At 41.3% G+C, this 22,245-nt stretch overlaps 1 protein-coding gene across 10 annotated transcripts in view; it reads left to right on the plus strand.

Moving 5' to 3' along the window:
- B4GALT4 (beta-1,4-galactosyltransferase 4) overlaps positions 1-22,245 on the plus strand; it is a 34,461-nt gene that overhangs the window by 3,947 nt on the left and 8,269 nt on the right. For 3 of the 10 annotated variants that reach the window (XM_030457427.1, XM_030457440.1, XM_030457446.1), the window contains exons 3-4: positions 17,434-17,915; positions 19,305-19,537. In XM_030457427.1, the coding sequence (XP_030313287.1) occupies positions 17,648-17,915; positions 19,305-19,537 (501 nt within the window). In that variant the 5' untranslated portion in view covers positions 17,434-17,647. Of the gene's footprint in view, positions 1-1,788; positions 2,143-2,512; positions 2,703-2,778; positions 2,872-2,911; positions 2,990-8,347; positions 8,393-17,433; positions 17,916-19,304; positions 19,538-22,245 lie in introns of those variants that run through there. The other 7 variants (XM_030457444.1, XM_030457433.1, XM_030457445.1 and 4 more) reach the window with 7 other exon arrangements.

Consider the following 22,245-nt stretch of genomic DNA (forward strand, 5'->3'; position numbering starts at 1 on the left):
TTTTTTTTACGAGGGAAATGGTTCACTCTGTACTAGTGAAACTAATGAGGTATCAGGTTTTCCATCTGACATCATTGCCTCTTCCCAGGCAGGAAAAAATTTGTCCTTTCATCAGCTCAACATAGTAATGTTATTCAACATGTGTTTCCTTCTCCAAACTGCAGATGTAGAATTCTACTGAATTCCTAAGCTTATAGATATTTATTGAGTAGCATTATTTACACAGCTAATGATCTTTGCTCTTTTTCAGAGACTTAAAATATATCCTTTTACACTTTGAAAACCTTCAGTCACTGGGACGTCTGTGGAAAAAACAGCCTGTACTACCTTTGCATGTGGCTCGGAGGCCCATTACACAGGGTTGATATTCTAGTTCAGTTCCTGTTGTCGTACACAAATGAGATTAAAACTAACAGGTAAAGATCTTACTTTGCACTGAGGTAGGTGAAAATGTAAGGGTTTTGCTTAAAAAAAGGTTAAAGTCTCTTTACTGAAGGAGACCCCAGACTTAGGGCCCTTCTCCATGCAGACTCCATTCCCATGAGATTCACAGGAGGGTTTTATTTTTTAGGACAAGCATAAAATCTAGTCCAGATGAAAGAAATCTTACTAAATAAAATCTGATCAATGTTAAATTTGGCAGTTATTAATGATTGTCGAGGAAGACATGCAGAGGGACTATAAAAGCATTGGCATAGAATTGCATGTATGTTTACCACAGTATATCATGGCCCATCAACAGAGTTAATTGCTGTTCTCAGTGCATTCTTTTCTCACCTCCCGGAGGATGCCTTAACTGCAACGTCCCAAGTTTCCTGCACATCCTTTGTACCCCTGCAACACAGTATCCCTGACACCTCCAAGTATCCTCTGCATATCCCAACTGGGTTCTAGCATCTTCACAGATGGACACCAGAAGAGCTACAGGTCTCACTGTTTGCTTGCCTGACTTCGTTGGCCTGGTGGACGATTGGGAATGTGGTTTGCTGTGTGCATTGAGACCCAAGGTACAGGCTGATTAAATTTGTGGTGTGTGTGTGCACTGAACAGCCAGATAAAGGCAATGCACCCTCACCAGGTCAGTAGTGACTAACACTCTTGCTCAGGCTCTCAGACAAGTGTCTCCCGACTCAGTAGCTCTGATTCTCACAGCACTAACAGAAACTTACTGTCTTTGAGACTGATGTTGCTTGGCAGATTTGATTACAGTCAGCAAGAAGCATATGGGTTTCACACAACATGATAAAACCCAACTAAAACTTATAATGGGTGTGACTGAAACCATTAGAAAATGGGTCACTTGTACAGTATTTACTGGGCAATTACACATACATCTTTAAATTCTGGATTAGCAGCATCCCTCACTATTTACAAACATCAGGAATTTAATATTGTCTTTAATTGTCCCTCAGACCTAATTTCTGGCAGTTTCAGTGGATGCTGAAAAAAACCACTTGCAATGCTTTGCTTCATTTAGTTTCTTAACTTATGAACAATTTTCTTCCTTCTCTCTGGTTCTTTAAACAGAAGTAATTTCTAACAAATTGGATTTTTCATCTATTTTCATATTACAATATAGTAATACAAAGTCTGGTTAATCCTTACAGCAAGCTAATTTTTAGTGCGGGCAAAAATACCTTTGAGGCTTTTTCCAAATACCACGAAAATAGGCTAATAACAGATAAACCCCTTTCCCAGAGGAAAGAAACCTGCTGCCATCTGCATGTGGGTTTGCATACCTGAAGGGAGTATGTCTGCACTCTTCCATGGTTCGACACAAAAAGCCCTGTTGATTCCCTTCAGATTAACGAAGGGGGATGCTTCTCTTTCCTGAGCAATTAGGTGTTGGAAGCAGGTACCTGAAGGTCTGATTTACGAGATTCTAAGAAACCCTGGCAATCCCCATCTTATTTCACTGTAAAGACGAGCTAAATTTGTCGCATTTTGAGAGGAAGCGAAACTCCACTTCTGACGAGTCCCAGCGATGCACACGCTGTGATGCCCAGGGCCTTCACAGCTCCCCTGCGGCTTCAGAAACGCCAGCAGCATCCCCGCACACGGCAGGATCTGTCAGGGCTCTGGCACCCAGACACCAGCACCCCGGGCGTGTCCCGGCTTCCAAAACCCAAAGCAAACAGGCGGGTACGGCTTGCGCCGCGCCGGGAGCCGCCATGGCGGATGGGGAAGGGGACAGAAGGTCTGCCATCGCGGAGTCGCTCTATCCCTCTGGGTGTGTGGGTGGGTGTGTGGGTGGGTGGGTGAGGGGAGGCGCTCTACCTCCAAGCTCTGTGGTTGGCGGCGGGGCCGCCAGGTGAAGGGCCGACCGCGGCCTTTCAGCCCCCTCCCCGTCCCCCTCGGAGAGGAGGAAGGAAGAGCCCGCCGGCCTCATCCCCCGACCCCGCCGTCTCCCCTCCGTGCCACCATTCGCTTCCCGTCTCCTCTCGCTCCCCCCCCTTCCCGCTCCCCCCGTTGCCGGGCGGTGAGGGGAGGGGGCGCGCGCAGCAGGGCGCCTGCGCACGGGGGCGGCCGTCGGCCGTTGGTCCCGGCGGGAGGGGGCCTGGGTGTCCCCGAGGGCCCCGGGAACGGGGAGAGGAAGGAAGGGAGAAGCGGCCTCGGCCCGTGGGTGCCCTCCGGAGCGGCGGTGTGAGTAAGGGGTTTCGGTTTAAAAAGCGGAGGAGGGCGGCCCTGCCCTCTCGGCCCCGGTGAGGGTTGGGAGAGGGGTGTTGGGGCCGGGGTAAACTGTGGAGGGGTAAAAAGATGGAGGCGAGCGGTTGGGGGGTAAATGATTCACCGGGGGCTGGTTCAGATTGAAATCCTCGGCGGATTTGCTAAAGGGGTTCTTTTAACTCTGCCTTGGACTTCCAGCATCTGGTACGTTGGTTTGCCTGCTGCAGCTGATCGCTTCTGGGCTGCCCCGGGAGTGTGAGGGGAGTGATCTCCTGTGAACATGGAAAGCAGGGCTTGTGGATGTGGTTCGGCAAATAAGACTGTGGGTACAAAGTTTCATTCTAGTGTAGCGTTTCTGATACTATGTGGAACAGTTACATAACTAAAGAAATAGATACCTGTGTATATAAGCACTATATAAGGAGTATCGTTATTAGTACTTCGGCTCAGAGGCCGGTAAGTCTGGGGTACAGATGTAGCGCACTGGTGGTGAAGTAAATTCAGTACTTGTTATTATTTCCCCCATTTCACACATGGAGAAGCTGGGGCACAGGCAAGCAGTGCTGTTCACTAAAATTTTCTCAGTGAGGAGCAGTGAACTTCTTCACTTACTGCTTTAAGACCTTACTTTGGAGGAGCCAAAGCAGTGATCAGATGGCTTGAGAGGAGACTCGCTCAGGATCATGGAAGCCCTTGTTTGACATAAATGGCCCAGGTGGGCTAGTGACAATGGAAATGTAATTGTAGATCTTGAGAGAAAGCAGGAGTGGGGCTACTAAGTCGAGTATTTATGGAGTCTTGGTTTCTAAGTCATAATGCTGTTAAAATGTAGCTGATAGGATTAAGAACCTTGCAGACTTGAAATTTTCACAGCACTATGATAGTGTTAGTCAAAAAGGAGAACACTTGTATTCAGTTTCTTACCTGTTTGTCTCAAAGAGTTAACAGTGAACATCTATTGTGGATTTAACATTCTTTCCACCTTTTCACTAAAGAAGTTCCCAAGGGACAGCTGAGTCAGTTTATAAGAGCTCAGTTTTCAACAGAGAGGATTAGAGAAAAAGAAAATAAAAGGGTTTTGCTGAGCTGGCTAGCATTAAAAACACAAAGAAATGAACTTTAGGATTTGTTCACATTCTTCAAATATTTACACTTTTCATTAGTGAGGCTGGTGGTTATGTGAGGTGCTCTTAAGATTTTTTTCTCTGCAACTCAGTGGCAATTCTGTATCTTCTGTTAATTACAAATTGATTACATTTAGTATACTAAAAAGCACAGCTTCTGGAGTTTTTATTGTTTTCTGTCACTGTGCAGGTTAGATTGTGTTTCATGAACCTTTCAACACTGTGAAGCATATCACCCTTCAGGATACTCTTACTGTAAATAAGTTTTTTTAATAAAGTATGATTGACTATGTTTTTGATCTATATAGCTATTTTCTTGTCATTTTTGTAACTTGTATTTAATTTTAACAGATACTTCTCAGTTAGAAGTAAGAAATTTGTTATTTCATCTTTGTAAGGCTTGAGGTTTTGTTTTTCTTTTTCTCTCTGGGTTGAATTGCCACATTCTTTTCTTTTAAATTGGATATAAGAAGAAATAGAAGTTGAGGGGTGCTTGATTTCTATTTTTTATTACATGATCTTAAATCTAAGTTGCCTAAATGCAGTTGGTGAACTTGTCTTTTGCTGTTGTGAAGGTGGTATGATTGTGTTGACTTGGTGTCCTTAAATATTTTTTTTACCATATGTATGTTCTTCTTGCTGAGAGCAACAACTAGGTAATATTTATTTACTAGGTAAATTTTGGAAAACTTATCATGCATTATGACTCATAAAAAGATACTCTTTTTAAAATGGTATAATGATGATTCTAAATGTATGCAATTGGAAATAATAGCAAAATTTTAGGATCTGATGTTGCTGAGGCATCTGTGACCTTTTGTTGCCTTTAGCCCTGTGGCTGACTTCTGAACTCTTGCAACTAATTTCATTGGTTCTTGAGATGAGGAGGGGTAACACATGCTCAGCAATGTGAAGTGAAGGGTTGAAAAGGAGCCACTTTCCTCTACTCTTATTCTGAATGAAGTGTCATCTCCCTGACCTTCTCTTGCTTTCCTGGGATGAGCTAGAGCCTGGCTGCTGCTTGAGTGAGAAAGAGGATTGCAGAGAAACAGGAGCTTTTTAACTTGGAGGGAGTTGGAGAGGAGGAATGCACATTACATCTCACCTTCAGTTTTCCAGACACCCCAGCCAGGAGCCAGTGAGATGGAGAAAAGACATTAGTAACTGAATAGGAGGAAGAGCAATATACTGTCTCACATTGACTCAAATTTTAGTGAACTGCTTGTCCAAAAAGGCTTAATAGTACCCTGCTTCTCAGGGAAATGTTTTTTTTTATTACTTACACAAGCATTTGATTAAAATTGCTTGCTGCAAGGTTAAACTAGAATTGTTGGAACAGTTTTGAGTTCTGTCAAATGCTGTTCTGAGACATAACACTTCCTAAGCACGCGAGTTAGAGCTATTAAAGTGTATGTTTGAAACTTTTCTCCTGCATAAAAATCTGTCTGCAGATTGGTTGAAAATCTGCATAGATGTAAATTGTGTTCTAACATGGAAAAGGCCCTGTACATTTAATAGCTTAACAAAATCATAACATCTACAAACTATTTTCATAGCTCTCTTTGCAATAGGCGCTGGCAGTTAACTCTTACTGAATTAAGTCTGAAAAAAAAAAAAAAAAAAAAAAAGTAAAATCTGTTCATGCCTAAGGAATGTCTTTGGTGCAGTTGTGTTGAAGTACCTCCATGAGGAACAAATAATGGGATTCTGTTTGTAGCTACTGATTGTAGCTTTTGTGATACATGTGCAACTTTATTACTTTTCATTTTTTTTCAACTTTGTTTACAGATAGCTACATCAGCTTCTGTCTTGTATTGTTCTGGCTATCTGTGGTGACACTTTGGTTTAAAAAATGTATTGTGAACTACTTAAAGCTGAAATAAGAATGTATACTCTCGTAATGCAGTTTTTCTCAGGTGTTATTTTCTGTGCAGGAGAGAGGTGAGTGGGGAATTTTGCCAGAAATGTGTTGAAGTTTTTTCTAGAGTGGCAAGTTCTCTGACATCTGGCTGATGTACTGACTGATGCCACTCAAACAAGCCAGCAGCTGACGGAAAAATATAGGGTATGGCCAAGTTGGATCGTCACCTTAGTTTTCTATTATACATGTGAAGTTCCTGTGTTCACAGAAATCTGCTTTACCATGTGCTTTTTCAGGATATTCCATTGATACTGGAAGGGAAGGTGTTTTTTAAAATGTGCTTTATTTCTTTAAAAGCTGTTTCTGTGGTAAGTAGGTAGATAGTTTCAGGCTGTGCCAGTGCTGTTTGCATCTTTTGGACTGGACTCAGTCTGACAGCACTGTGTCTTTTACAGTGAGGTCAGTGGCTCAGCTGTAGTTGTGTAACAAGAGAGGCCATTCATAAATGTGTTTCTTGGCCTGGAGATTTTAGGTTGCATTTCCTAGCGTAAAACCAGAGTTCATTACGTCTTAGGAAAGTGAAAATTGTACTGGAGTAGTGCCCACTCAATTCGCCTGTGCTTGATAATGATGCTGAGCTCTCTAGTTGCTTAGTAAAGAAAGCTTAAGCTTTTCCTTTGGTAATCCCAAAAATCTAAATGAGATGGTTTAGGCACTGAGTATTTGCTAAGAGTTGGGCCTCTGTTCTACAGGTGAAATGTGACTATGCAAAACTGTCTGCTTCTTGCTCATTAAATTGTCTGGAAATGTGACAAGTAGATGTATACCCACTATCTAATATCTGGGATAGCTGTAAAGCACTGGAACAAGAGTAATGCTAAAGCCAAGATTCCTCCAGAGCCCTGTATTAAGTGAAAATGTTAGCTGAAGTTTCTTCTGAATTGGTAAAATTGTTGCCACAAGTTTATCTACCGGAGATAGATTTGCATAGCTATGGCACAGTAGTGATGCCATGTAGCAATGATTGTTTAGATGAACAGTCACAAAGTGTCAGTTGCTTAATCTAAGGCAATAGATGTCAGAAGTGTGTGGTTACTATTCTGGACACCAGTAGAGGAAAATAAAGCTCAGGGTTAATGCTGGGGCTAGGGGTATGGGGTGGAGAGGACTCTGTTACCTAGGTGTACCTGGGTGTAGTCAGAAAATAACTCATTCTGAATGAATAAATATGAGATATTGAGCAACATGATGACCAATGATAGCACAAGGGGCAATGGGTGCAAGCTGAAGCATAAGAGGTTCCATGTAAATATAAGAAAAAGCTTTTTTTGCTGTGAGGGCGACAAAACACTGGCACAGGCTCCCCAGGGAGGCTGTGGAGTCTTCTTCTCTGGAGACATTCAAACCCAGCTGGATGTGTTCCTGTGTGACCTACACTAGGTGATCCTGCTCTGGCAGGAGGGTTGGACTCAATGATTTCTCTAGGCCCCTTCCAACCCCCAGCACTCTCTGACTCTGTAACATGCTGGATCTTCTGAACCAGTTTAAGTCAGTATTTTGCTTCAGCTAATGAAATGATGTGCTGAGTGCAGGTCACAAGACGGTGGCAGCAGGGTGGTGATGCAGAGGTGGCCTCTGTGAGAAGAGGCCAGGGGCTGCACCTGTTCTGAACATAGCCAGTTTTAGCCAGCCTCCAAACAGACCCAGTGCCAGCCAAAGCTGAGCCCACCAGCCAACCTGGTGGTGCCTTGAGGCAAATATATTTTAGAAAATACAAAATCCTGTGCCGCAGTTGCAAGAAGAGAGGGAGAAAAAAAAAATTAAAAAGTGAGAAACAACTTATGGTCAGAAAAGGAGGAGCAGGTATCTACCTGCATCCTGTGGAGGACCCTGTGCTGCAGCAGACATTCCCCGAAGCAGGCTGTAGCACTTGGAGAGCCCAGAAAGACTCTATCTTATAGGAAGGACCCACACTGGAGCAGAGGAAAAATATAAGGAGGAAGTGTCAGAAAGGTGCTATTATGGACTGGCAGCCATTCCCCTGCACTGTTGTGGGCTGGGGATTATTGAAGGAGGTGGGAATGAATGAGTGAAATTGAACCTAGGAACAAGGAAGTGGAGCAGAAGTGTTGTAGTTCGTCTCTCAATATTCTACTCTAATTTTAGGTGGCATTAAATTATTTTTACCCAAGTCAAGTCTGTCTTGCCTGTTATGGTAATTTATAAGTGATCTCCTTGTCTTTATCTTGACCCATGTCCTTCTTCATCTTGCTGTCTCCCCCTGTCCTGTTGAGGGGGGGGAGGTAAGGGAGTGACTGGGTGGGCATCTGGCAGCCAGATAATCAGTGATATGCATTTAAAGAATTATGGACTTCACATGTACCAGTACCCAGAGACTGCTTTTTTTTTCCAGTGCTTTCTCTGTGGAGCAAGTTTCTTCAGTGCCCTGATAATAAACCAAAGCAGGCTGGAGGAAAGGAATAGTACTCCTTGTTTAGGTTGCATTTGATGGTAGAATAATGGTGCCCCTGTTAGGGATAGGTGAGATACTGAGACACTTCTATTTTCTTCTCCATCCAGTATGTCAGAATGAAAGATATATGGAGAGTCCTCTTTTTGTGCTTTGCTGCTTCTCTTCCTTTTGTTTGAGAGGAATTTATTGTATTTGCCTGCCAAGCCTTTCTTCCTTTACATATGCTGCAGTCGCTTCTTCCATGATGCCCCCCCACGTGTGGAGCTGGTAAGTTATGGAACGTAAATACCTAGGTTATTTCCTGGTGTCCTATGTAGTCTTTATCTGTAATTCATGGAGTGGGGCTGCCAGAACTTTTGTTCTTTGCATTGAGTATCTGGCAATTATCAAGTAATAAGTAGCAAGAAAAGAGTGTGGAGACAGCACATCTATATTCTCCACACAACTGGAATGTTTTAGCTGGCAGTTGGCTGTTATGCTAATGAAACCACACAAATACACCTTGGTCTGTTTCTTTTTAACCTGTAGGTTTCCTTTTTCATAATGTCTGGTTCAAGGCTATTTGTACGTTTTTTATCAGTTATTGCCTGGAAATGTGCCTTATCATCCTTCTAAAGTAACCCTTCCTGTGCTACTGAAAACTGAGCTACTGTTTTTCTGCTTGTGGTTGTACCCCAGCTTCTGACATTCTTCAGTGGGAAGGGTAGACAGAGGATCATAGAAGGTTGCAAGGAATACTGCTTGCCCCTTATCCAAGTAACCTCAAGTTTGCATGAGACCTAATGCTGGTGCAGAGAAAGTACAGTTTAAGAATGGGAATGAAGATGACCAGACAGTGACAATCAAGATCCAGTCTTGTCTGACTTTGTGGCTGACCAGTTAAAACACACACTGATCTTAAATGTTTTTTTTCTATGCTATTAATTGTCTGAAACAAGGAAGTTTTCCCAAAAAACTCATGTGCAGCCCTAATAATAAATAAGACCTTTGTGGTTTGAGTCACAGGAGATGAACATTTGCCATGAGGCTGTAGCAATCCATTCTCTCTGCACCTCTAACACAATGTGTTTTAGCTGTGTACCATGTGTACTCAGGCCTCATCCTTACTATGATGTTTTGTCGTTATCTGCATGCTGACTGGAAGGATGAGAGAAATCTCCCCCCTTGTCTGACATGGTTGTACTATCAAGTTCTTCTAATGTGGGTGCAAATTTGCCAAAGAAAGTGTGGTCTGCTTGACATATAGCAGCAAGTGAGGAGGCTTAGGTAGGTTGGCAGGAAAATTCTTCCTGGCAGTGCATGACGGTCCGGAGGTTGGCTAACACCAAGGTGCTGTTGCCCTGGTAACCTGGGAGAGACCCAGATGGGCAAAATGGCAAATAGACACCTCCCTTGTTTCCATCCTGTTGGTTCTGTGAGGTTACTAGAGGGGTGTTATGGGGCAAAGTGGTGGAAATAGTGCCAGTTAGGGACAACCTCATAATAATAAGGTTCCTTTTGTGAAAAGCGTGGCCTAGTAAGCCAAACTGGTTATATATAAATATATATAAATATAAAATTATATAAAATACACGCTTCTGTCTGTGGTGTCGCTGTTACTAGCAAGTATGTCCAGGGGATAATGGACAGAGATGAAGTGGGAGCATCTGGACTCCTCTGCAGGTATGAATAAGAGGGTGGCAGCTTGGTCTGTGTAAGAGTGGAATCTCCAAAGTTAAAAGTCTCCAAATGGAGCAGATACCAGAAGGACTGCTGAAGGACTGATAGAAATTTTGGTTTGCTTTTAGAAGAAAGGCTTTGAGCTATTGTTTCTAATTGAATGGGGTATTATAGTAATTATTTGTTTGCGGTATTGCTTCTGGCACAGTGTGCTGTCAAGGTGTGCCTGAGTGCCCTGGTGCTGGTTCTGCTGTTCTCGGAGGAAATGAGAGAGATTGTCCCGGGTTGGGACATGTGCTGAGGGAGGGGTGTGTGGGACTTTTTGGGCTGGAGAAAAGTGGGATGTGTCTTATTTTTTTTAAAGTCATCCTGGGAGTTCTAAGGGTACTCTTCCTGCAGCATGTGAGGGGTAATGGAGGTCTCTTTATGTTGTGAGGATTACTGTATGAAAAATGTCTGCCACTTGCAGAGTGTCTTCCAAACTTTCTTGAGTGATTGTTCTACAGTAAGGAGGAATGTGGCAGCAGCAGTGGGTGGTTTAATGCGTTTCCTTCATTTGGCTTGAAAACCTGAGGAAGTGTAATGTGGAGTAGAAAGGGTGTTTGTCTGAGGATTTGATTTTTTTTTTTTTTCTTCTTTAATAGTCCATAACTTAATTTCTGTTCAGCAGTTAGTGTTTTTCTAATATGAAGAGGTAATAAGATTCTCTTATTGTTGCATAAAAGAGGTGTTAAAAACTGTTAGCTTAGTGGCCTTCTAAAAAACTTTTAAATCTGCTGTGAAAGGAGCAGATTTAGACATGTTAAACTTAAGTATTTGAACTGTCCTACATAGAAAAGCTGATACTATACAATAATTTTTCCACCTTGTCACTTGTAAAGAGTTTAATGCTTTCTTGGAGGATTTAATGAAGAAGACTGCTATACTTAGTGATACTCCTAGAACTATCTCATTGTTGCTTTTGATTTTAGCTTAGATAAAATACTAAAAAATAGTCTACATAGCACAGAGTTGGTAAATGCAGTTCCAAAGAACTTTTTCATGCTTCATTTGCTGCTTGAACTTATGACAGATTTTAAGTTAGATTGAAGGAAATTTTGTTTGCTGCTGGACCTGTTCTGCTGTCTGTCAAATTCATGCTTAAACTTGAGGAGGTTGCAGGAGGTTGCTTCTGGAAAATCCTGTCTGATAGGACACCTCTCCTTACTGGCAGTCTGAAACAGAGTCAGAAGGTTAGTTTATGTAAATTAAAAATGAATTTTCTGTGTACCAAATAAAAGTATCTCTCTGGAGCTGTTTCAAATAGGGTGAATTGTTTTAAATGCAAACACACAAAAATATAGTTTAGGTAGAAAATGTGTTCTCTGATTACTTAGACTGTTAAACATAGCTGTTTAAATAAATAATCATGTGGGTCTTGGCTTTAGTGTAGTTATTATGGCAATTTTTATCTTAAAAATCAGGGACATGTGTTTGGAAAACAGTATTTAACTCCAATTGCATAGCAAATTTTATTTATAAGGTTACTTTCCGTCACTAATATGTAGATCAGGGTTACCAGCAATCTATCTTTCTGCTGAAATTTTTTTTGCCTATCTATGAGTTTTGCCTGGATGAAAAAAGAATCGCTTTTAGTCTAGAACTTCTGGGTACCTGAGCTTGGTCATTACAGCTGCTTCAACCAGACAAATGCCCACTGCATATGTGTAGATTGACCCTGTAGCCTTTGCATCTGGAACCAGCTTTCATTTTTGTTACTGACTTGCTCTGTGCTTGCACAGCATGTTGGACTCCAATGCATGTTGGGTTTTTGTCATATTTTTTGAATGGAAATGGATGACCCTAATTGTTTGCTTAAGAGGAAGTCTTGTCCATGCTTACTATTACTTACTATTTTGGGCTGCCTGAATGGAGAGAAGCAAACAGGGGCTTTGCTTTCATGGCATCAGCCTCAAGGATCAGAACTGAAACCCTCTGTTCATGGAGTGAGTCGTACAGCACTGATTTTCTGATCTGTTCCCATGGGTAACCTATTCTGAACCTTAGACCAAGCAAGTAGGGCTTGGCTTAGGGTTTAAAAAACATAGCAGGCTACAAAACTTGAGCTGGCAGACAAGCTGTAGAGCACAGGGACAGTTACTAGTACATGTAAGATGTTGGGGAATGCAGATCATAGAGTATTTGTATGTCCCAAGATGATAATTAATATATTTAGAATTGCATTTGCAGTGTCTGTCTAGGTATGAGCGTATATAGATGGAGACCTTTCTTATTTTTAATTAATTTTGGAATATTTGCTGGTTATTGAATTTGGATAACTGCTCTTTCTGCTTAATTTTTTTCCATGGTTTTTGAAATGGGTACCACAAAGTTTTTAACTTCGTGGCCTCAAGTGTTGTGCCCTTTTAGTTACCTGTAACTTTATGAACTGGCTTTGGTTATGCTTCACTGAGAATTTATTTTGCAATAAGAGTTGCACTTTATGTTCCTATGAAAGCTGCTTTGTACCTTTGAATGTCAGATCTAGCTTGAAAGAGATATGAGAGCCATGAGAAGTTAGTTACATCACAGGTATTTTTCCACCCATGTTTGAAGGATGGTTACCCTGAGCTACAAAGTACAGAAGATAGAAGAACAACATTTCCAGTGTCTTGGGGTTTATTGTTTATAGCAAGATTTGTTTAGTATTGAGTGTTTGATTAATATGTTAGCCATGATTTAGTGGTAGTAAAGATGGCAAGAAGAGCTTCTGTAAGTACACAGGTAATAGAAGGAGGGAAAGTGTCAGCTTGTTGCTCAGTGAGATGGAGGACTTGGCTGTGCAGGACATGTAAAAACCTGAGCTACTGAATACCTTCTTTGACTCAGTCCTTACTGGCAAGATGGTGAATCAGGAATCCCAAGTCCCAGAGAAGAAGACTGGAGCAAGGAATTTATACCCTTGGTGGAAGAGGATTACTTAAGAGGTCAGGGAATACTTAAGCAAACTGGACATGGGCCATGATGGGATGCAGCCATGACTGCTGAAGGAGCTGGCTCATGTCATTGTGCAACTACTTTTGATAATCTTCAATCAGTCATGGTGACTGGGAAATATAATTGGAAGTAATGAATTGCAAAGCATCTGCTCCATTTTGTCATGTGATTTGCAGAATGACTGTTGGGCTTTATTAACATTGGAGCAGATTCTCCCTGAGTATTTGATTAAGTCTATTCCATTAATACTTATTTTATGGATATTTTGAAACTCTGCCTGCTTTTCAGCAGCAGACCCTGCTGACACCTTCTGTTTTAAGCTTGCAGGTGAAAGATCATTTTTTTTCAAATGAAGAGTCCTTAGGGTGAAGTGATAGAGCAACATCCTTCAGCCGGGCAATGATCAAGTTTTCCTTTTTTCTTTTTCCTTTTTTCTTTTTCCTTTTTTCTTTTTCCTTTTTTCTTTTTCCTTTTTTCTTTTTCCTTTTTTCTTTTTCCTTTTTTCTTTTTCCTTTTTTCTTTTCCTTTTTTCTTTTTCCTTTTTTCTTTTTCTTTTTCCTTTTCCTTTTCCTTTTTCCTTTTCCTTTCCTTTTCCTTTTCCTTTTCCTTTTCCTTTTCCTTTTCCTTTTCCTTTTCCTTTTCCTTTTCCTTTTCCTTTTCCTTTTCCTTTTCCTTTTCCTTTTCCTTTTCCTTTTCCTTTTCCTTTTCCTTTTCCTTTTCCTTTCCTTTTCCTTTTCCTTTTCCTTTTCCTTTTCCTTTTCCTTTTCCTTTTCCTTTTCCTTTTCCTTTTCCTTTTTCCTTTTTCCTTTTTCCTTTTCCTTTTCCTTTTCCTTTTCCTTTTTCCTTTTTCCTTTTTCCTTTTTCCTTTTTCCTTTTTCCTTTTTCCTTTTTCCTTTTTCCTTTTTCCTTTTCCTTTTCCTTTTCCTTTTCCTTTTCCTTTTCCTTTTCCTTTTCCTTTTCCTTTTCCTTTTCCTTTTCCTTTTCCTTTTCCTTTTCCTTTTCCTTTTCCTTTTCCTTTTCCTTTTCCTTTTCCTTTTCCTTTTCCTTTTCCTTCTTTTTTTTTTTTTTTTTTCTTCTGACAGTCAGTTTTTTATTAAGGTTTAACCTCTTGCTTGTCCTATTATTTCCAGTTACTTTCCTCTTAAGTTCATGGATTTTTTTTAGCGGGAGTCAAAAATGCCAGCTCTTTGCTTCATTTCTCAGTCAATTTTAGTCACAAGGGTACAGTTATTTATCATTTGTTAGTAGAATCAGACATGGCTTTCTGTGCACATACCATTTTTCTGTCTCAGTGAAAAAAGGTGTTACCTTTTAATCTATGAAGTAATAAGGTAAGGTAAATTGATGGTTAATTTATGTATGTTTTTCCATTTAAAATAGCCAATATATATCACGCTTTCCACATTTTGGAATACATACCATATTCTCTGTAGAAAACATCAGAACACTGAACTGCAAGTTTATGAAACTTGAACTGTGCTTTTCTGGGTATGTGTTGTGCTGAGCTGGAAGTGACTGATCATTGTGGTTGTGTGCATATTTGTGCTGCTCTGAAATGCTTGGGTGTATTTTAAGCAAGAGCAAGGTTCTGTCACTGCCATAGAACTGAATGGAGATGTGGTTTTAGTTATCATATGAAATAATTCACCCTGACAGTCTGAGTATTTGTCAGAGACAAGGACTATGAACTTCTGGTAACAAATGCTTGTAAAGGAATCTCACAAAGCTGACCAAGGCAATTGGTACATGTGAGATTTCATGAAACTGAGTAAAAGGGGAGGAATGTAGAAATAAAGTTCATGCAGTAGCTTCAGAGTTTATGTTCATAGTTTAACATCTGTGTACCTTAGCAATTTTATACCTGTGTGCTCTTCCTGGTATTAAAAAGAAAAAAAGTATTTCAGTACTTGTTCTTTTGACTCATACTGCCAATTACTTCCCGATGTTTTGTTATGGGTTTTTTTTTTTGCATGGGTAGTTCGTCTCTATTTATTTATTTTATTTGTAGGAAAATAATTTCTTGTGGGAAGGAGCCCATTTGCTGTTGGCTGTGCGCGAGAGGTTAGCAACTTTAAGAACATAGTCCACTTCTGATAAAGCAGGAGGCTATGAATTTAATACATTGATTTTTAGCAATGACTGCTTCTTGGCAGTCATTCCCTACACATTACCTTCAGTATCTTAACTTTGTTTGCTTCTTCAGCCCAGTTTAATCTGGAACACATTTGGATTGGTGGAGAAAGAAATTCAGGAAACGTAGTGATACCTTTGGTTTATTGTACTTCCCTCTGGGGAAATGCTTCACCTGCTGAATGCTGCCCAGGAACTGAGAGATTATAAAAGGATAATTATGTAGTAATTTTAAATATGATTATATAATATAATAATAATAATATAATTTAGATTATTCCATGGAAAGCTGCAGATAGAGTTTAGATGTGCAAATAATAGGGTCTCATAACTTGAGTTCAAAACTGAATCATTTGATGCCAAGTGTATGAATATGATATTTCTGCTGTCACCTCTCAGGGCACCATGGCTTCTCATTTATATTATTATAGAATGTCTGCCAGCAAAACTCAGGAAAATGTAGGAAGTAAGATTCATTGCTGAAACAAACTATATACATTGAAAATCTCAGCATTCTTCCATTCCCATAGTGTTCCCATTTAATTTCCTTCTCTTTTTATTTTCCTGTGTAATTAGGAGTCTTACACCTGTTGCAGAGATTGTCTGAATGGGGAGATTTTTTTACTAGGTTTGATCCATTTTCTGATTGAGTGCACTTTAAACTTTTTGATGAATTTTTCTCAACTGTAAGCCAGCAATTGCTCTCACCTATTTACCCATTCAAACTGAAGTTTCCTGTTTTCCTGGAAAGTGAATCTCCTCGCCCCTATGCTTTCTCTTACTTTTTCTACTTAATTGAGATTTCTGTCTTCCCTCTTTCTTGTTCTTTTTACAAGTCCTTATCTCCTTGCCTCCATCTGCCCGCACTCTCAATATTGTGTTTTCTATATTGTTTTGGTACTTTGAACTGTTATGAAGAAAAACATAATAAAAGACTGATGGAAAATAGTATTGGTTACTGACACTTACCCACAAGAGTACTTAAAAAGTGGCTAAAGCAAACAGGTATTTGGGACTTAAGGAGATTCTGATGTTTCAGGACTGTGAAGAAAATGATTGCTTGTAGTTGGTCTGGGTATGGAAAACAGTGGAGTTGAGGGGTCCATTTCAACATGTGGTTTTAAAATATTTAAAATTTTAAAATAGTGTGTCATTATTTCTATTTACTCTCCTTTTTTTCTTTGCCTCCTTTCCTTATAAGTCATGTTCTCAAGTGTAGCTCCCTTCCCTCCGGCCTCCTCTCTGCTGTCTTTGGTTGCTGTGCCTATGGAAGTCCTTTGCTGTTGGGGGTCAGGTCACTGAAGACACTGTTGCTTTCTTAAAACTCTGCTGTGTACCTACATGTGGATGGAGAGAGCTGGCTGGCCACTCTGAGTAGTGCCTGCTGGGATGCATGGCAACTTGTCCTTCCCAGCCAGCCCCAAAAAGCTTGGGCAGCACATTGAGTTCAGCTTCTCAGTTAGGAGTTTGGCTCCCATGAACATCCCTGTAAATTGGCAAACTTTTGCAGAAGACACCAGGGCTAAACTAGTGGAAGTGTAGAGTTACTGTATTCCTTCTGCCTGCAATATCTCTTTGGAGTCTCATATTTTGAAAGCTGATATAAAATAACCTTCCATATTTTTGTGTTTCTTCTCTTTGATCCAATGTGTTTGGTCTGCATTGATTAAAGAATAGCTGTCTTTGCTTCACTGAGTCTCAGTCCTGGTTCTTCTCATAGGTGGCAATTTTTGAGTGTGTTTTCAGTATCAAAGCTCTCTTTTATTAAAATGTGTTCTTTTTCTGCTGTGAGACCAATATACCAGACCAAAGTGTGGTAAACTTTATAGTAGGATGGCAGTGAAAGGCTGGAGGAAACGCAGCTCTTGAAAGAGGGCAGAATGCAGAACAGAGGATTGGATCCTCACAGACTTAACACTGGAAAACTGAACCTTTCCCATGAAAAGTGGGAAGATGTGCATCCTGCAGCAGCATGTCAGAGGGGAATGCTGGCCACAGCCCCACAGGATGGGACTGGCAGGCAGCAAGCAAAGAGAAATGATTTCTGATGCCAGTCAATTATTGTGAGGCTGTGCAGAGCAATGTAGCATCAATGTTATTCTCTTTCAGAAGACAAATGAATTCTGCAAGGACTCACATGGCTTTTGTTTTGATGGGGGAATTGGCTTTACTCATAGCCAGCAGAATCTCTTTCCTCACAGCTGTTGTTAATTTTGGTAGGAGTAGAAATAGTAAAACCCATGTATTGCCAGGCACTGTACACAGATGTAAAATGGGGCAGTGGCTACAGTTTTGTTCTGATCTGAAAAAAACCCACAGATGACTGGGAGTGGAGAACAAAGCAGGAAAATAATTTGCCTAAAATAATGCAGCTGGTTTGTGGCTGAGCCAGGACCAAAGCTCAGTGTTCAGTTTCTGGCCAGTAGTTCATATTTGCTCTTTCTTCTGTGTTTTGTTGTGCAATCTTTCTATAAAGTCTGTGAAAGTGCAGCAGTGAAGAGAAGAGAGTAGAAACTAACTCCTTCCTTTTTCTCTTTGTCCAGGTTGAACTGTATTTTCCAACATTTGAAGAGCAAAAACAGCACTATGGCTCCATGAACTATGAAACTGCAGGAAGTGTGGCAGCCCTCCCTACCTCCAGCTTTCCTTCCTTACTGTGACGTTCTTCTCAGGACCTTTCATTTCATCCCCACTGGGCATACAGTGGCCTGACTCGGGATCAGAGCAGAGGAAACAGTTTGCAGATCAGGGAGAGCCATGGCCTTGAGGTTGTATGTCTTCCATCTCTTCCATAAGTTCAAAATGTTGGTGCTCATCACTTTGTGTTTTGTGGTGCTATGGGCCACATTCAGTTACTTTGTGGACTCCAGACAGGAAATTTCTAAGGCTAGGAGCCTGGTGCAGGATTTCAGAAAGTTAATAAGCCTGGAGGACAGCAAGAAGGAAGAGAAGATTGAATCAATTGCGAAAGTTCCCACAGTGACATCATTTCAGGATTTCTGCCCAGAGCTGTCTCCCTACCTGCGTAAGTGATGGTGCTTTCCTTTCCTTTCTAGCAAGTTACATCTGCTTTGGTACTGCTGACTTGGTTTTCTTCCTGTTATTTCCATTTAAAAGTGGCTGTTTTAAGGATAGACACTTTTGCTGTGAAACGAATACAATGCAGCCAGCAGCAATAAGCAATTCTGGGTAAACAAGCAGCTTGGGGTACAGCATCCCTGTGTTTGGTCTGGCTGGCATAACAGCCTCTATGGTGCTGTGCTTCACAGCTGTGGTTAAAACGGCCTAGGTGGCTCACCAGTGACTTTTCTACTGCTGATCAGTGTTTGCATAATGTTGAGACTTTGTCTCTCTTTTCCCTGGCCCCCGAAAATCTGGTAGTGGTCAGGAGGTTGATAGGGGACACAGCTGGGGCAGCTCAGCGAAGGCATACTCTGTACTGTATGATCATACCATTTATCATGCTTGGCAAGAAATGCTGAGGGAAAGGAGGAAGGGGGTGGTTCATAGTTACAGTGTTTATCTTCCCAGCAACTGCCATGTGTGCTGAATCCCTGCTGCCCAAGAACATGGCCGAACATCTGCCTGACAGTGGGCAGTAATGAAGGAATTTTATTTTGCCTTGCTTGCATGCACAGTTTTTACTTTTTTTGTTAAACTCACTTTATCTGAAGTGAAAATCTTTTGCCTTTTCCTCAATTCTTTTCTTTTTGTTACTAGATGTACTTTTGTCTGTCTTCTTGGACAATTGAAGGACTTCACAGCTACCTTGGGTTAACAGTCCTTATGGTGAAGGTTACAACAGATGATTGTTTCCTTGATTTGGCTGTTCTTATTCCTCCACTTATTTTTCTTTATTGGTCTTGGTACTGCTAGCAGTACCAGGCTTCTACTTTGCAGTATCATGTCATTGTTTTTTTCCTCTTCCTGATGAGGGATTTTTTTGAGAAGCTGGATCCTTCCCTCCTTCTCTGTGTAGTTCAGACTGCTGCTGACTAGCTGTACACGCTGATCCCTGCCCTCAAAACTTATTTGCTTAAGCAAACTACTCCAGATGTAGCCTTCACAGTTGCCTGTGTTGTTTTGTTTTGTTTCGTGGCTTTGTTAGGTCCAGAGGGGCTGGAAGATACCTTAGTGCAAGAGAAGTGATAATTTCATTTGGCTGCAGAAAGCCTTGGTACATGTTCCTAGAAATTTATAGCCTTAAGCCTGTGATGGTTTTGTTCATGCTGCAAGTAGAGATGGCTTCTCACAGCTTTGCCCTGACAGCTGTTTCTAGCCAGTACTTCTGTGATAGGCCAGCTGCCCTTTTGTTTTTTTTAGTATCACTCACTCCTCTGTAGTCGGTTGAAGTAGCTAAATGCTTAACAATTTGAGAAACAATTTGAGGAAGTTTCTTGTGCTTCTCCTACAGGAGGTGCCAGCAAACTCACTTTCAAAGCATCCCTAACACTAGAAGAAGTGCAAAAGGAGAACCCTCAGGTAACCAAGGGCCGGTATCACCCTACAGAGTGCTCAGCATTGCAGCGTGTGGCCATCATCATCCCACACCGCAATCGAGAGAAGCACCTGCTCTACCTTCTGCAGCACCTCCACCCCTTCCTACAAAGGCAGCAGCTGGACTATGGCATCTATGTTGTTCACCAGGTGAGGCAGCTGTGCAGAGAGGTGCTTGGGTGGGGATGAAGTCTGTGCTCTGCAGTCTGAGGAGAGGCAAGCTGCTGCCTCTGCTGTCTGCTGTCAGTCCTCCAGGCCTCCTTTGAACACTTCTGCTTGTTGAGGGATGCAAGGATGTGGGAAGCTGTTGCTGCTAGCCTTACAGGATCTCAGCTGCTCTTAGCAGAGCTGGGAAAGTATTAGCAAACAGCACCTTCAACTGGTGTCCATTTCTCTCTAAGTAACTTGCTGTTTCTGAGGTGGTGTTCAAGGTAAGCATCTTTTGCATTACTGATGTGTATACACATAAGTAACTAGGCCGTTACAGTTTATGTCTTTGATTTGGAGTAGTTTGGATCAAATGCCTTGATTTGTATCTAGCTTTTGTCTCCCATCTCTGTACTGGCTGTCTTGTTAATAAGCTGTATGCATCATGTGACTGTATTTCTGCTGTCCCAAACTAAACACTCTGGCTACTGCTTGTAGGTGCTTCACTTGCCCAGCAAGGCCTAAGAGAAGAAGTAGCCATGGCAGAGCATTTTGTTCCAGAAACATTCATTAATTTCTGCATTCTTCCTAGCTCTGCTGAGTCAGTGGCTGAAATTTGAGCATACAAACTTACTGCACATTGTCTTTCATTTAAGGTGTTTACATTCTGTTCACACAAGATTTCTCCTTTACAGTATGTTGTCTTTATCTTTTACTGTGTTTGCTTTCTTTTTACTTGCATGTTCTGCTTTGACTTTAAACAGATTTTTTTCAAGCAACAGGACAAAAAGACAATAAATTTTTTCTTTTTTCTGTTTAAAGAGGCTAGAGTAAGTTAACCAGTATGAGGAAGTGCATTCTTGTTGAAAGCTTACACTTTTCATAGAATGGTTTGGGTTGGGAGGCACATTAAAGACCATCTAGTTCCAACCCCCCCTGTCATAGGCAGGGACACCTCCCACTAGACCAGGTTGCTCAAAGCCCCATCCAACCTGGCCTTGAACACTTCCATGGAGGAGGCATCCACAACTTCTCTGGGCAACCTGTGCTGGTGTCTCACCACTCTCATAGTGAGGAGTTTCTTCCTAATGTGTAATCTAAGTCTACCCTCTTCCTGTTTAAAGCCATTACTCTAACACTACATGCTCTTGTAAGAAGTCCCTCCACAGATTTTCTGTAGGCCTCCTTCAGATACTGGAAGGCTGCTATAAGGTGACCTTGGAGCCTTCTTGTCTCCAGGCTGAACAATCCCAACTCTCTCAGCCTGTCTTTGTAGGGAGGGAGGTGCTTCAGCCCTCATTATTTTCATGGCCCTTTTCTGGACTTGCTCCAACAGCTCCATCTCCTTCTTATATTGGGGTCTCCAGATATGGACGCAGCATTCCAGGTGGGGTCTCCCAAGAGCGTAACAAAGAATGACATCCCTTGGCCTGCTGGCCGTGGTTCTTTTGATGCAGCCCAGGATGTGGTTGACTTTCTGGCCTGCAAGCACACACTGTCTGCCTAGGTTGACTTTCTCATCAACCAACACCCCTAAATCCTTCTCCTTGGGACTGTTCTCGATGCATTCTCTGCCCAACCTGTAGTTGTGTTGGGGATTGTGACAAACCAGGTGCAGGACCCTGCACTTGACCTTGTTGAACTTCATGAGGTGGGCATGGGCTCATCTCTCAAGCATGTCAAGATCCCAGTTTTGCTGAATGGCATGGCAGAACAGCAAAAGAAGTCATGGCAGGATATATACTTTAATTTGGAATCGATTGTTCTTTCTTCGTTTAGAGTTGTTGTGTGGCTTGTAGAGTGGAAACAATGAGGCTTTTTTCCTCAGTAGTATGTACTGTAATTGTACATATAATGGCTTTTACCCTGGCTAGCAAGCAGTGATTAGTTAGCAAAAAATCATTGGGAGAACGGGCATAAGTTCTTTATTTATTGAAACGTGGAGAATGGCTATTGTCATACTAGCAAAAAGTAATACAGAAATATAAAATTTTTTTCTGATGTGAGCAGCGAGGTCAAGTCTGAACTTACACTGTAAAAGTTTTTACTAGTAAGATTGGATGCTTTTGCTTAGTCTTTCCACATAGTCATACACAAAGACTTGAAAATGGGTCTAACAAAACTCTTTTATGGCAAATCCATTTTTACTACCCATTTGTGATATTAGCTGTTTTAAGTATCTTCTGGGCAAAGAAGTATGATTTAAACAGGATTTAACTATTAAAACACACAGAGTGTACTCATGAGGAAGATGAAGAAATGGGTCTCTGAGTCATTTAAGGGCATAACCCAAATATTTTTTTTTTATGGGCTACTTGTGAAATGTTGAAAGTAGTGTTTCTCTGCACTAGTATGTGCATACATGAGTGCAGTACTGGAAAAGAAGTGTCTGTAATCCTTAAAAAGGTGAATAACTTCTTCTCCAACCTAAGTTTTTCTTGTAGTCAGTGGAAAGGAAGAAAGACAAATCTCTCCTTGATAGAAGTTGAGAGCAGACTTTGCTATTGTTCAGCATGTTGTTTAACACCAAGACCTGCCCTTCTCGGAAAGCAATTTGAGCTTTCTTTTTCTTTCTTTGTGCAGGAAGTAGGCTGTGGTAGCTGACTGTATTGATGGGAATGACAAAACAGGAACAGGTAGTAGATACTGCTGTTGAATTGGGCTGACACCAGATACCAACTGAGGGTCTCTGTATGTTCCTTACCAGTCAT

This window comes from Calypte anna, chromosome 1 (genome assembly GCF_003957555.1).
Source record: "Calypte anna isolate BGI_N300 chromosome 1, bCalAnn1_v1.p, whole genome shotgun sequence".
NCBI lineage: Eukaryota > Metazoa > Chordata > Aves > Apodiformes > Trochilidae > Calypte > Calypte anna.